This window comes from Borostomias antarcticus, assembly GCF_949987555.1.
Source record: "Borostomias antarcticus genome assembly, chromosome: 2".
Taxonomy (NCBI): Eukaryota; Metazoa; Chordata; class Actinopteri; order Stomiiformes; family Stomiidae; genus Borostomias; species Borostomias antarcticus.
Genome location: NC_140235.1, coordinates 24,515,503 through 24,531,785, shown reverse-complemented (window position 1 = coordinate 24,531,785; position 16,283 = coordinate 24,515,503). Strand labels below are relative to the sequence as shown.

Below are 16,283 nucleotides of genomic sequence, written 5' to 3'. Positions count from 1 at the left end.
CACACACACACACACACACACACACAAACACACACACACACACACACACACACACACACACACACACACACACACACACACACACATACTCATAGCAGCAGGCTCTCCCCCAGTGTACTCTCACAAGGCAAAACTCTGTTTTGTTTAACCTTCCTTTCTCAATCTTATTTTCATGTCTCTCAATTTTTAACTCCTGCCTTTCTCTTTCCCTCTCTTCTTCTATCTCTTCTCCTCTCTGAACTCTTTTCTCTTTCTTCCTCTTCCTGGACTAGGAGCATTTTCAACTGTAATCTTCTGTCCAGTAGACATGTGTTCCGCCACTGATATTCGAAATCTTATGTTTGATAGAGATGTTACATGAACAGAAGAGTTCTCCAGCGTCAGAGGTGGCTGGCCGACTGGCTGGTTCAGAATCAGAATCAGAATCAGAATCAGAATCAGAATCAGAATTTGTTTTATTTCCATTGTAGTTTTTCAACATACTAGGAATTTGCTTTCAGGCATGGTGCATAACATGGAGAGAGCATTGGATAGGTTGCAGGGACGAGACAGGACAGTGCAAGGAGCAAGTACAAAATATTACTGCAAAATAAGATAAAAAACAAAATGAAAGGTGTAGTGCGGTCAGTGTATATACAGTGAGTGTGTAAAGTGTATTGTGTATGTGAGTGTGTGTATACTGTATGGTGTGTGCGGTGCGATATGTGAGTGGGGTGCGTCCTATGTGCAGTGATTTCTTCCTGAAGTCCACAACCATCTCCACTGTCTTAAGAGCATTGAGCTCCAGGTTGTTTTGGCCGCACCAGGACAGCAGCTGGTCAATCTCCCACCTATAGGCGGACTTGTCTCCCTCGGATGAGTCCGATGAGGGTGGTGTCGTCTGCAAACTTCAGGAGCTTGACAGACTGGTGGCTGGAGGTGCAGCTGTTAGTGTCGGGGAGAACAATAGGGGGGAAAGGATGCAGCCCTGGGGGGAGCCGGTATTGATGGACCTGGATTCTGAGATGTTTTTACCCAACTTCACACGCTGTTTCCTGTTGGACAGGAAGTCAGTGATCCACCTGCAGGTAGAGTCAGACACACGCAGCTGGGAGAGCACATACTCCAGTATTGGTGGGAAGATGGTGTTGAAAGCAGAGATGAAATCCACAAACAGGATCCTGGCGTAGGTGCCTGTGTGTCGAAGGTGCTGTAGAATGTAGTGAAGGGCCATGTTTACTGCGTCGTCCACAGACCTGATTGCCCTGTAGGCAAACTGCAGGGGGTCCAGGAGTGGATCCGTGATGGATTTGAGGTGCAGCAGAACAAGGCGCTCACACACCTTCATTACTACAGAGGTCAGGGCGACAGGCCTGTCATTTAGGCCGGTGAACCTTGTTTTCTTGGGGACGGGGATGATGGTGGAGTTCTTGAAGCAGGCTGGTACATGGCATGTCTCTAGTGAGGTGTAGATGTCCGTGAACATCGGGGACAGCTGATCAGCACAGTACTTCAGCATGGAGGGGGAGACAGAGTCTGGTCCGGCCACTTTCCGGGCGTTCTGACTTCTGGTTTACATCCTTCTCTAGGATGCATTGTTTTTCAATTCTGCTGTAGAACTCTTGCCAACGGCTGTTGGCAAGGCATGGGTTAGGGATTTCGGTTTGTAGTCTGTGATCTGTCTAAGGCCTTTCGATTTGTAGTCTGTGATCTGTCTAAGGCCTTTCTGAGGTCTTTCCAGAAGATTGCTTCTGAGAATTGATGTTAGTTTCTCTGAGAAGCGTCCTTCACTGCCTTGCTAAACCTATACTTGGCCTCTTTAAAGCGTTCCTTCTGTCTCCACTCTTCCTTACTTCCTCTCTCCCCAGCCTTAACTTCCTGAGTTTGGCCGTGAACCAGGGCTTATTGTGCTGATCTTGGTGCAGATTGGGACACATACTCTCTCACAGTGGCTGCCAAATGACATCACATCATCTCATCTTGACGGTTACCAGCGTCTGCGCCTGTCCAGTCAACGTAGCCCCCATCAGCCAGCCTGTTCTAGCATCCCTAGTAATTCCTCCTGGGCTTCGCTAGTCCACCTCTACAATGTGCCAACGATAGGCTTAGAGAGTTTCATTTTCTGCCCGTATTTAGCGTGGGAGACAACGTGATAAGCTTCGTTTATTGTGGTGTAACAATGGTCGAGTGTGTTATCCTCATGACTGAGATTAGCTCTGTTGAAGTCTCTTATGACTATAACAAAAGCATCGGGATGATTTCGTTCAACACTCAGTGTCTGTTCCGCGAGCTGGCTTTGTGCCACTTATAACGTGTGCCAGGACCACTGCCGGCTAGGCTCCAACCGAAATAGCTAGTTGGCTGACTGGCTGGCTGGATGGCTGTCTGGTTGGCTGGCTGACTCTGGCTGGCTGGCTGGCTGGCTGGCTGGCTGGCTGGATGGATGGATGGATGGATGGATGGATGGATGGATGGATGGATGGATGGATGGGCTGGCTGTGCCTAACCCCAACCCTAACCCAGCTTGGCAAGAGCATGACTGTCACATCCACTTACTGAACACATTCTACGCAGCAGCAAGTTGTATTCCCAGTAAGTCAAATTAGAACATTCCTAAAGTGGATGACGGCAGCAACTCTGTGCGAGTCACCCATGGCAAGTCCCTGCAGTACTAACTCTACAGGCACCGATCAATATCTGTACCAGGGGCTGATCGATCAGTATGTTAACAACCCATCAGCCACTTAGTCCCCGCATTGAACTATTGATCCATACTGTAGATCTGATAGATAAATGTACCTTTGTCCTCCTCCCCCTCCTCTCCCCTCTGTCCTTCTCCTACTCTGTCCTCGTGTCCTTCTGCCTTGCGTCACCTCAGCTACGAGGTCGGCCTTGTTTGGCAGGCATGTGGGACAGTGAATGGGGGGGAGGGGGCTTTACAGGAAATGATGCTCAGAGAAGCCAATGTTCAAAGGTCACACACCTCGACAGACAAGACCACAAGACCAGCGGGTTGAATCACAGGCGGCCTCAGTGTAAACAAGGTGTAAACAACACACTGTTACGCACAACCTCTCCTCTCCTCTCCTCTCCTCTCCTCTCCTCTCCTCTCCTCTCCTCTCCTCTCCTCTCCTCTCCTCTCCTCTCCTCTCCTCTCCTCTCCTCTCCTCTCCTCTCCTCGCCTCACTCACTCACTCACTCACTCACTCACTCACTCACTCACTCACTCACTCACTCACTCACATACACGCACACGCACACGCACACGCACAACCACAACCACACACACACACACACACACACACACACACACTGTGCACACAACCTCCCTCCACCTCCTACACCCTGGGAGATGAGGAGGAGGAGGAAACAGTTGAACTTCAAACGGAAGAAAAACATGTTGGTGAGCACACACGCATACCCGTCCCAAATGTCACAACCAGCACACTGTCTCTGTCCGATACACACACAAACACACACATGGAGGCACGCACGCGCACACAGAGACACACAGACACAGACACAGACACACACACATACACACACACACACACACACACACACACACACACACACACACACACACACACACACACACACACACACACAATCAGGCTCTCTGTCACACTGTCACTCCATGTGATACAGGTCATTCACCTCTGTGTTAGTTACAGAGATTCATAGTCATACCCCCACTCTGTAAAGCTACTCTGTGCTATCTTCACTGTGCTAAGGTAATGGTGAGATGGGCTTTTGCCCGAAACTTCACCCTGAGGTGGGAATAAATGTTCTGTCTTCCTTTCTATTTGTATTTTTGTCCAGCAACTAGAACTAATCACTTTTGGATGTGCATGCTTTTTAAACCGTTTATCATCACTGTGCTACCCTCTGGTCCTGCTTATGTAAGGTCCATCTAAAGAAAAAAATCAAATCAATTGATCACTCTCATATCCTCCATCTACTCAAACCACTGTCCATTCAAAGAAGAATATTGATAGGTAGTCTAGATCGATAGAGTGGGTAGAGAAGTTGAATGACTATCTTCTGGCACCTCTGGTCTAGATCCACCTGAGGGCTCTGACTCTCTCAACCAATAAGAGGTAGAGCTTGATTTCTCAAACCACAACAACCCTTCCCTCTGTCAGTCATACCTTTCTGTCTGTTGTCACCACCTCAATTTCTTTCTTTCTTTCTTTCTTTCTTTCTTTCTTTCTTTCTTTCTTTCTTTCTTTCTTTCTCTCTCTCTCTCTCTCTCTCTCTCTCTCTCTCACACACACACTCACTCACACACATACTGTACATACTGTACACCATGCAACACACGTTAACTCTCAGGTGAAGGTGTCACATTTGAATGATGAATTAGCTGAATATGACACCAAAACATCATAGGAAGAGCCTCCTGGCATGGAATGTCATTACTCACTCAGCCATGTAGACCCCAGAGGCATTTCACAACTTCTGATCAGATAACGCCCATTTATCTGGTCTCTGTCTGTCACCATTTCTCTCTCTCTCTCTCTCTCTCTCTCTCCCTTCATTCTTCCTAAGTAGTTGTCCTGGGCAGTGGCTAGTTTCAGTGCAAACTAGAATGGAGAAGTAAGACGCCTCCTTCCCTCCACTAGTCTGGGGGTCCACCTTGGGCAAGTGGTAGTACCCCCTAGCCCCCCTACGTGGGGTAACAGGTAAAAACCCATGATGGAAAACAACATAAGAGGAAGAGAGACCTGGCCCGGAGGAAGCCCAGGGCTCTCGTCTGGAGCCAGGCCCAGACGGAGGGCCCGCCTGCGAGCGCCTGGTGGCCGGGCTTACCATGGAGCCCGGCCGGGCCCAGCCCGAAAAAGCGACGTGGAGACACCATCTCATCCTCCATCCCGTGGACCCACCACCCGCGGGAGGAACTGTCGGGGTTGGGTGCGCTGCCAACTAGGTGGCAGTGAAAGCAGTGGGCACTGACGGACCGGACCCGAGCAGCAGAGGCTGGCTCTGGGGACATGGAACGTGACCTCGCTGGGGGGAAGGAGCCGGAGCTTGTGAGGGAGGTGGAGCGATACCAACGACACCTGGTGGGGCTAACCTCCCCGCACAGCATTGGCGCCGGAACCAAACTCCTGGATTGGGGACCCTGTTCTTCTCCGGAGTTGTTCACGGTATGAGGCGTAAGGCAGGTGTGGCTATACTAGCTAGACCCCAGCTGAGCGCCTCTGTGCTGGAGTTCAACCCAGTGGACGAGAGGGTTGCCTCCCCGCACCTTAGGACTATGGGGGACGGGACGGGACGGGACTTTTGTGTTTGTGCTTATGTACCGAACAGCAGTCCAGAGTACTCAGCCTTCCTGCAGACCCTAAGTGGAGTCTTATTTGGGGCTCCTGCAGGGGACTCCACTGTCCTATTGGGAGACTTCAATGCACACATGGACAATGATGGAGAAACTTGGAGGGGCGTGATTGAGAGGCATGGCCACCACGATCTGAACCCGAGTGATGTTTTGTTGTTGGACTTCTGTGCTAGTCTGTTTGTCCATAACAAACACCATGTTCAAACACAAGGATGCCAAGTACACCTGGCATCAGAACACCTTAGGCCGAAGGTCGATGATAGATTTTGTTATCGTATCATCTGATCTGAGGCCATGTGTTTTGGACACTCGGGTAAAGAGAGGGGCAGAGCTGTCCACTAATCACATCTGGTGGTGAGCTGGTTTCGATGGCGGGGGAAACCTCTGGATAGACCTGGAAAACCCAAGCGTCTAGTGAGGGTGAACTGGGAATGTCTGGAGGAAGAGCCTGTCTGGAGAGATTTCAATCGCCACTCCCGGCGGAGCTTCTCTGGCATCCCTGTGGAGGTTGGGGACATCGAGCATGAGTGGTCTGTGTTCAAAGCCTCCATTGCTGAATCTGCGGCTGGGAGCTGCGGCCTGAGGGCCATAGGTACCTCAAGGGGCGGTAACCCTAGGACACCGTGGTGGACAGCGGTGGTCAGGGAAGCCATCTGACTGAAGAAGGAGGCCTTACGGGATATGTTAGCCCGGGGGACTCCAGAAGCAGTTGCAGGGTATCGACTGGCCCGGAGGGCTGCGGCTTCGGCCTTGACCAAGGCAAAGCAGCGGGTGTGGGAGGAGTTCAGAGAAACCATGGAGAAGGACTTTTGGTCGGGACCAAAGTGTTTCTGGAAGACCATCAGACACCTCAGGAAGGGAAAGCGGGGGACCATCCAAGCTGTATACAGCAAGGAGGGGACACTGCTGACCTAAACTGAGGAGGTTGTTGAGTGTTGGAAGGAGCACTTTGAGGAACTCCTGAACCCGACTAATCCACCCTCTACGATCGAGGCAGAGCCGGAAGATGATGGGGGTTCATCGTCAATTTCCCTGGAGGAGGTCACTGAGGTAGTCAAACAACTCCACAGTGGCAAAGCCCCAGGGACTGATGAGATCCGTCCAGAAATGCTGAAGGCGCTGGGTGTTGAGGGGCTGTCTTGGTTGACACACCTCTTTAACATTGCGTGGAAGTCTGGGTCAGTGCCAAAGGAGTGGCAGACTGGGGTGGTGGTCCCAATATTCAATAAAGGGGACCAGAGGGTGTGTGCCAATTATAGAGGCATGACATTACTCAGCCTCCCAGGGAAAGTGTACTCCAAGGTGCTGGAAAGTAGGGTCCGGCCAATAGTCGAACCTCAGATCGGAGAGGGACAATGCAGATTCCGTCCTGGTTGTGGAACAACCGACCAGCTCTTCACTCTCGCAAGGATCTTGGAGGGGGCTTGGGAGTTTGCCCAACCTGTCTACATGTGTTTTGTGGACTTGGAGAAGGCTTACGACCGGGTCCCTCGAGAGGTCTTGTGGAGGATTATGCGGGAGTATGGGGTGAGGGGATCTCTACTTAGGGCCATCCAATCCCTGTACACCCAGAGCGAGAGCTGTGTCTGTGTCCTCGGCAGTAAGTCGTCTTCGTTTCCGGTGGGGGTTGGCCTCTGCCAGGGCTGCGCTTTGTCACCAATCCTGTTTGTGATTTTCATGGACAGGATATCGAGGCGTAGTCATGCAGAGGTGGTTTTGCAGTTCGGTGAGATGGGGATCGCGTCGTTGCTATTTGCAGATGATGTGGTCCTGATGGCATCATCTGCCTGCGACCTCCAGCACTCTCTGGATAGGTTCGCAACTGAGTGTGAAGCGGCTGGGATGAGAATCAGCACTTCTAAATCTGAGGCCATGGTTCTCAGTAGGAAACCGGTGGTCTGTCCGCTCTGAGTAGGAAATGAGTCCTTACCCCAAGTGAAGGAGTTCAAGTAGCTGGGGGTCTTGTTCATGAGTGAGGGAACCATGGAGAGGGAGTTTGGCCGAAGAATCGGAGCAGCTGGTGCGGTTTTGCAGTCGCTTTACCACACTGTTGTAACAAAAAGAGAGCTGAGCCAAAAGACAAAGCTCTCGATCTACCGGTCTATCTTCATCCCCACCCTCACTTATGGTCATGAAGGATGGGTCATGACCGAAAGAACGAGATCATGGATACAAGTGGCCGAAATGAGTTTTCTCCGGAGGGTGGCTGTGGACTCCCTGAGAGATCGGGTGAGAAGTTCAGTCATCCGGGAGAGACTCGAAGTAGAGCCGCTGCTCCTTTGTGTCGAAAGGAGCCAGTTGAGGTGGTTCGGGCATCTAGTGAGGATACCTCCTGGGCGACTCCCTAGGGAGGTGTTCCAGGCGTGTCCGGCTGGGAGGAGGCCGCGGGGTAGACCCAGGACTAGGTGGCGGGATTACATCTCCGCACTGGCCTGGGAGCGGCTAAAGATCCCCCAGGCAGAGATGGTTGATGCTGCCAGGGAAAGGGATGTCTGGGGCCCCCTGCTGGAACTGCTGCCTCCGCAACCGGACCCCGGATAAGCGGATGAAGATGGATGGATGGATAGTTGTCCTCTTAATCTAATGTTTCACACAAAGAGAAGTCTGAACCATGCCCCAACGGACAGTCTCCACATTGAATGTATTCTAACCAGATTAGTGTTGTCTTGAATTAGACCCCAACCATGAACCAGGCTGTGATGTCCTTCGTATTGGTTATGTACAGTATAGAGACACTTCTACCTTCCCGTCTCAGTCAGAGTTAAAGTCGCACAGAAACGGACGTTTGAGATCATCTAACTTCCGTAGTTTGACGTATTTCCGACGCAAACAAGCTATGAGGGTGGGACATAATGTTTAGAGGAATTTGATTGGAACATTGTCAAGTGGACGGGTTTTAAGAACTTTAGACAGATTCGATAGAAGGATAGCGTTGATTGACGGGTGGATGCCGTGACCTAAAATCTCAGGTACCTGTTGTCGTAATTGCACGTGACCTACTGTTTTCCAGGAAGTAAGAAATTATATACTTTGATATAAGATTACAACAAAAGTAGAATGTTGTAATTTTTTTGGCATACATCGTTGAATAGGTGAACACTATGTTTTTTTTTCAATTGTCAATTTGTGCGACTTTAACAGAGCATGTATAGAAAGTGAAACACTTAAGAGATGTAATAAGATAGTGTAATCAGATAGAGCCTCAAGCAGAGATGTTTATTTGTGTCTGGATCGGTCGGAGGGGTGAGCTTACCCAGAAGTCCTTGCAGAACAAACATTAGGGTCTCTTTGGAAACTCCCATCACTTCATGTACATCTCCTTGGCCAACATCATCAAATTGTCCTCTGTGAATGTCTCTGTCTGCCTGCCTGCCTGCCTGTTGGTCTGCCTTCCTGCAGTCTTTCTGCCTTGTCTGTCTGTCTGTCTGTCCGTCTGGCAGTCTGTCTGTCTGCCTGTCTGTCTGCCTGTCTGTCTGTCTGTCTGTCTGCCTGTCTGTCTGTCTGTCTGTCTGTCTGTCTGTCTGTCTGTCTGTCTGTCTGTCTGTCTGTCTGTCTGTCTGTCTGTCTGCCTGTCTATCTGTCTGAGTTAGGCTAGGACCCTGAGATAGTGTGTTTAGGCAGTCTGTTTACAGAGTCTATTTAAGGAAGGACACCCTCTACCAACTACAGTAAATCACTGTAATCAGTACCACAGTCAGGCGGTATGACTTTAACAGACTACAAACGGCTTATTTTTGGACACACACTTTAATCTAAATGCAGCATCAATACAACGAGTTGCCGATGTGTAAACGTCAGCTCTGAACCATGAGAGTTCAGTAACTGTTGCTTCATCCTGGACCTGTCAGCTAGATCTCTTGGAGTCAGAGCTGTTCAAGATGCTCTCCAATCCAGCCAAACCTGATCTATAAATCACCTACATACTCAGAGTTTAAATTTAAGCCTTTCTGAGACCCTAAGTTAACTGAGTAGTGGAGGGGGAATTACATACCTGGGTAACACACCACACTCAAGCTGAAGAATAGTCTAAACTAAGTTCTACATAGAACCCTTTTCACATATATTTATGGTTCCAAACACCTTGGAATGGAGATGGTTCTATCTGGTGATTCTCCTTGTTATTAGAAGTAGATGGCTGATGGACTGGGTAGGCTCTATGTGGAAATGGATATCACAACATAAACATCCCAGATGGTGTCTTACATGAACCTTGTGTCTACATGCTGCTCCCTGTATGAACTTGGTGATAATTATGCAGCGTTAAGCCTGTTACCTCAAGCTTGACCACACTCGAGTAGGTAAATGTTAGCCTGTTTCAACCTAAATCTGCGGTAAGTGAATCTGAATGAATCGTAAGCAGCAGGTCTTAAAGTCTTCAACAAGAGGTTTTCGGATCAGAATGGCTCGCCAGACTGTCAATCAAACTGACTTCATTATTGTCTATGAAGTACAGTGACAAACATACTCCGGTTGTCATTGATTTATCAACAGTGCTGTTGCTGGCCTCACAGTTGTAAGCGTTTTTAGAGCCTCTCTCTCTCTCTCTCTCTCTCTCTCTCTCTCTTTCTTTCTCTCTCTCTCTCTCTCTCTCTGACCTTCCCCTGGGCTCGGTCATATCATCACATTAGACGCCAGGTCCTGAAATCAATGGACGCTTTGTTCCTGTTCCCAACACTCGATTACAGACCAAGGTTTAAACAAGCGCTGGATTCGACTTAACTTTCAAGGTGAGCTGTCTCACGTAATCCTACTTTCTGGAAGTCTCTGCTAGTAGGGAAGCTGAGGCAATGTTGTGACAGACTGACCCTGTAGCTCCTCTCCCTGCCACAACACTGCGTCCTTGTTACAGCACAATGGCTGATTACAGCCCCGGGCTGCAGACACAGCAGCCGGAGGGGCTCTGGACTGGAACTACAGGGCTGCCACAAAACAACTACGATGACAGCAAAACGATGTCTGCCAAATTAGGAGGTAAACAGGATACTAAGAGATATGTATTGTTTGACAGAATGATTGCCGTTCACCTGATTGCAATAACAGCACTGCACCAAAACAACTTGAGGACAACGTTAGCCTGAAGGCATTCGGTGAATATTAACTCAGTAAGGTTCCGTTTCAACAATCTGAAATGCAGGACATGGGACTCGAAATCATTTCAACACCATACAATGGATTAATGGCTCTGGGGTAGCCTAGGGCCCAGCAAGAATCCCCGGCAATGTATATGAGTTTTAGGCTCGTTTTTTTGACCAGATTTATCCAATTTTGCTCCTGGCTTCTCCAGTATACTGGACTTCGCTAACATGGGTTTCTGCAGTCAGTAGTGTAAGTTCTAATCCTGGGAGTGTGGGAACACTAGCCAAACAATCCTGTAGACAAAACCATCTAAATTCCTCAGATTCCAGCACTTTAGGAGCCCTGCAACACTACAGCAGTGTAGTGTAGTCATGCTAATGGTGTAGGTAGGGCTGGCTCTGCTCACCTCCGTCTGCTTAACACTTAGCACAGCTGAACCCCAACACTCAGCATAGATAGACCAGGGCTGAGTTTCCCAGAGGCAGCGTAGCGCTACGTTCATCGTAGCACGATGCCTCTGGGAAACTCATCCCAGAACCAGGCCGGATCCAGCCTGGCTCATGTGCGTGGCTGGCTTGTTTCTGTTCAGGACTCGTAGGACGGAAGCTATATGCCACTAAAATAACTGTGAATTGAAATGACATGAAATGATGTCTGATAAATTAGGATAGGTCTTGTCGCCTGGACACATCAGTTCCAATGCTTCCAATGCTAATCCTGCACAATAAGAGTGAGAAAGCCAGTTAGCTCATGAGCTCACAACAACTAGCAGCAGCTTCCATAACATTAATGGTAGCGGTCAGTGGCTAAAGCAGTTACACTGATGATTCCTGTAACGTTAGCTATTTTGCTGCAATTGGTTAAACTTCCGTTTCTGGACAAAGGTAAAGGATAAACCCAGATGACACAAGGCTAGCGGACCTACAGCGGGTCCCCGATGGACGAGTTGGCGGACCTCCGGCGGAATATAACACAAGGCTACATGGGGTCCGTGGCGTGGTGGCGAGACTCCGCCCCCTCGCATCATATTGGGTTGGGGGCAGTGGAGCCCTCTCCGGGCTACCCGGGTTGCTGCCCTCCTGTGGCCGAAAACGGTAAATGCTCTTGTGGTAGCAACATAGAACTCCAGGTTCTGGAACCACTGTCTATCTAAGCCTGTTGCTGCCCTCCTGTGGCCGAAAACGGTAAATGCTCTTGTGGTAGCAACATAGAACTGCAGGTCAACAACGGGGCAGAGGCAGCCAGGGAGGAAGCCAGGGGGGAAGCAGGGAGTGACAGCTACTGGACATTTGCTATTCTAGGTGCGCTGGCTTACAGCCACGCACAAAAACACACCACAGATGTACAGATAATACCAACAAATACCAGACCTGGCGTCAAATACTATTCCAAATACTTAAGACGTGTTGATTGAGCTTGCCTTGGGGAACTGAATCAATGGAATAGCTCTTAAAATGCCAAACCCCACCCCAATGTCCGTCTGTCTGTCAGTGACTGAGTTTATTGAACACAATGTCTTTTCTGAGAAATAAGAGGTATGTGGAGTATTCCAACATGGGGAAACAAGTAATACCAGAGATTCCTCTGATAAACCTGGGAAAAACAACTCCCATGTCATTTAGGCTAAATTAGATTATCATATACAACAGCTGAGTTTAAACATTGTAACCATAACTAACCTATGATGAACCTGGGCTGCTTGGCACAATTAAACTAGAAATGGTCCTCAGAGAGCACAGACCTCCGCCCCTGAATTCATTTGTGGCTCTGCGCACGCCAAAATTGAATGACCCGGCACGGCATTGCGGTGCACTCTCGGCCCTTCCCCCGCACACCCCAGTCCAAACCCTGTGTCTCTAGCACCCCCACACAGAGAACTGACTTTGTTCTAAGTTTTGTTTTCATTCGTGGATACAGCCTGTGATTCGGATCGGCTCCTAAATTGAATGGGTTCTAAGGTGGCCCATGATACGTGCTGTGTAACCAGGGCACCATCGAAAATGAGACCTTGGTCTCAATGGGTTCCCCTGGATAAATAAAGGTGAAATAAAAATAATAAATAAAACACTCCATCACCAAGTTTCTTAAAAATAAGTTTGGTAGTTTCTGTGTAATCAAAGTCCAAAAAATGAATGGAAGTGAATGGGCAGTCCGGCTGTGTTTGGGCGGCCCGTGGACCTGACCCGTGATTTCGATCTGCTCCAAAATTTAAGAGGTTGTAAGTTGGCCCATCCTACAGCCCTCCACCATGTTTCATGAAAATCGGTCTGGTAGTTTCTGTGTGATCCTGGTTCAAAAAATGAATGGAGGTGAATGGCCAGCCGTGTTTGGGCGGCCCATGGACCCGAACCGTGCTTATACATTTTTATACAACAGTATAGATCCAGTCCATTGTCTCTATTGGTCAGCCGTGGTGATAACCACGATGGCCCCACGCTAAAATGGAATGTATGCACATCTTTTAATATCAATCCACCTCTTATTAGTAGCCTATAGATCAATGTTTACAAAGATGTGCTGTAGCATTGTCGTTGCCTGGCAACGTTCCCTTTTTCAGCGGAAGTATCCTCAAATGATTAACAAATAGTTCCATTAAGAATTCAGAACGAGAACTAACAGTTAGTTCAAATGTAGACAAATGTCAGATGTGTTTAGCTCATGCGTTGAATACTTTTTGGGTTACTAGGTTACGAGAGTTGGGACGTTAGTTGTTACATTGTTTATACTCGCTACTTTGTTGTTACCTCGACTGCGCTGTAACATTTGTTGTTTTTTATGTGAGAGTAAATAGCTAGACTCCACTCGCCTTCGTCTACCATCTCCCCGTAATTGTATCCCACAATATATATATATATATATATATATATATATATATATATATATATACATATAGATATATATATATATATATATATACATATATAAAATTTATTTTCAACCCTTTCCCATTATGAACCACAGGGGGCCATGGACCCCTGGTTGAGAAACACTTAGCTATAAGGCAGCAGAGTTAGCTAGGAGACAACAGAGTTAGCTAGGAAACAGCAGTTAGCTAAGAGACAACAGAGTTAGCTAGGAAACAGCAGAGTTAGCTAAGAGACAACAGAGTTAGCTAGGAAACAGCAGAGTTAGCTAGGAGACAACAGAGTTAGCTACAAGACAATGTCAGCAGCCAGACCGCTCTCTTCACCTTAATTTATTTTATTTTGGTTTATTTAGTGAGGACAGAGCATATTAATGAACACATACATGACTCTGTAAACATGCCGGATTTAGCTAGGAGCTAGTTTCACTCCGCAGTCCTCAAACATTAAACATTTAAAAGAAGTACTCAAAGAAGGAAAAACATTAAAAGACAACATCACATCATCATCACACCCACGCCCACCTACCTGTCACATAACATCTCTGACCATCACTAATCCAGTCACCACCTCTCACTTATAACCCCCCGGTTTCAAACCCAGGAATACTGCATCACACAAGACTGTGTTAGCTGCTCGAGTTGAAGCCTAAGATCAGCTCAGGGTCTCCTCTCATCTCCTTCATATGTGTCTAATATCAAAATTTGGCATCCTGCACACGATGCTGTAAGCTAGCGGAGCTGAACCCTAAGCCGTAGCTCAGGGTGTTCACAGCTCGTAAACACACCTTTCTATAACAATCAAAGTCGTTTTTTTCATGCCATCGTGTAGTTGAGTGTTTCTCAATCAACACAGCGTATGTTAGATATCATCCCTGTATTCTCTTTCCTACTGTTCTCCTTGTCTAACAGTTGTGTGAGGAGAAACAGAGTGAGAGAGAGCAGCCAGCTCTTTTCTCTCACATCTGAATTACGCACCTCTCCTCCTTCCTTTCTCACCTCTCACCCTATCATGACAGCATTCACTCCAACAATCAACCCATCGAGAAATATGTCCTCTGTGCCCTGACTGTCTTTCTGTGGCTGCTTGCCTATCTTGTCTGTCCTGGTTCTTTGAAAGTGAAGGTATAGGGTCATCACTGTAGATAAGGGAAACCTCAGTGCTTCACAAGTATAAATAAAGGTTTGAAATGGTGGTGTGTGTGTGTGTGTGTGTGTGTGTGTGTGTGTGTGTGTGTGTGTGTGTGCACGTTTGTGTATGCGTGCATGCGTGTGTCAGGAACCCCACCCTGACACCATCTGGACTGGAGACAGTAACTCTGGCTGAACTACTACGATCCAGGCCCCCCTCCTCAGGGAAGTATGTGTGTTAATGCAAGAGTGGCTTCCCATGTGTATGTGTGTGGTGGTGGTGGGGGGCGAATGCATGTGTGTGTGTGTGGTGGTGGTGGTGGTGGTGGTGGTGGTGGGGGGGGGGGGGGGGGAATGCATGCCTACCGGGAACACTGAGCAGTGCTCCACTGTTTCTGACAATATGATGATAACCCTGTCAGTGGTGCTGTACGCATAGGATCATAACTTAATGTGACTTCTTGTACTGTATATATTCCAGTTGATGTATACCAAGCAAACCAAATACAGACAGGTACAAGCGATCATGGCAGGAGTTCTCACAATCTTTGGAGAGCTACCCTCAAATATTTGAGGCATGTTACGCAAACAGAAAGTTTGAAAGGCTGATGTCAGACTCAGCCTTCCACGTGTAAATCTATCTAAACTTCTACAATTTCTAGCTAATTCGAACTGTACTATTAATTAATTGGTCAAATTAAGTTTATTATACAATTAATATTTTGACTTTTGGACGGGTTAGGCTACACAGTGATTCCTACATAGCACTATTTCTAAACATGGCTAGGCTACTGGTAATATAATACGTAATAATAAGTGTTTGATTTACATTTCTAAAACTGAGATTTTGGATCCGCCAGTGAGAAGTTAAAAGATCTTTACCTTTCTTCTCCGCCGCCCCGCAGCAGCGCAGACAGAGCAGGGCAGCGAACACTATTCCAGTCTGCAGTCGCATTCTCTGTGTGTATGTGTGTGTGTTCTTCAGTCAGAGCACAGGGGAAACTTATCCATAGTCTCGGGCGCACACCCACTAAAGTTTATAAAGGATGTATCCACCCCCGCTTTCAGCTCGGCCGGCGAAAGTCCGCTGGCGTCGGTGGTACTGGAGCAGCTTCAATCAGTTTGTGTCCCTGATGTGTCGTCAGGATACGCTGTTCCGTTCCGGCTCTGCTCCGTCTCCCCTACAGCAACCAGTCAGTCAGAGCGGAGCGCAGTCTGAGTTGACGTCATGGGTAAGGAGGATGGGTGGAAGACAGGTACAGTAGGTGGGCGACTCATAGCTAGGGAGCCCTTCCCTGAAACTCTGGCAACAATAAGTTAGAAAATTAACATTGGGCAAACCGCCTTAACCACACGCCTACAATAAAATAGTTCAATTCAATTCTTTATTTCGGACCCAGTGGGATCCATATCACAATAATAAAAAAAAACAGTAAAATACAGCACATTAAAAAGATAAGAAAAAAAGAAAGAAAAAAACAAAGCCCTCCACATAGTGTTCGCCAATAGTTCCAGAGGCTGGAAGAGAATAGTGTTAAATGAAGGTGGTTTCATGTTCTAAACACATTATGATGCTACACAACAGTTCGATTTTCATTCCCTGTCAGGATTAGACCTATTTGGTCAAGGGTAATTGGTCAAGGGTTGTGATAAATGACACAGTCTAGGAAACAAAATACATGACCAAATGACAAGTTGCAACAGTGTCTCAGTATTATATCTTCCAGATGTGAGAATAAGGTCAAATTGCATGCAGGTATCTACACATTACCTTATTCACATACAATGAAACAAAAACAGAAGTGTTTTCATCAGCAGATTAACATCAGTGACAGAAATCAGCAGGTTCCTATTCTGCAAAACCCTCATGCCTTCCCCAAAACCCTCATGCCTTCC

At 47.8% G+C, this 16,283-nt stretch overlaps 1 protein-coding gene across 1 annotated transcript in view; it reads right to left on the bottom strand.

The window, feature by feature from the left end:
• Nucleotides 1–15,573, bottom strand: part of LOC311327198 (melanoma receptor tyrosine-protein kinase) — a 42,569-nt gene extending 26,996 nt beyond the window's left edge. Inside the window, exon 1 of the mRNA XM_084460231.1 lies at nt 15,270–15,573. Coding sequence (XP_084316357.1) covers nt 15,270–15,342 — 73 coding nt within the window. The 5' untranslated portion in view covers nt 15,343–15,573. The remainder of the gene's footprint in view (nt 1–15,269) is intronic.
• Nucleotides 15,574–16,283: the final 710 nt, after the last annotated feature.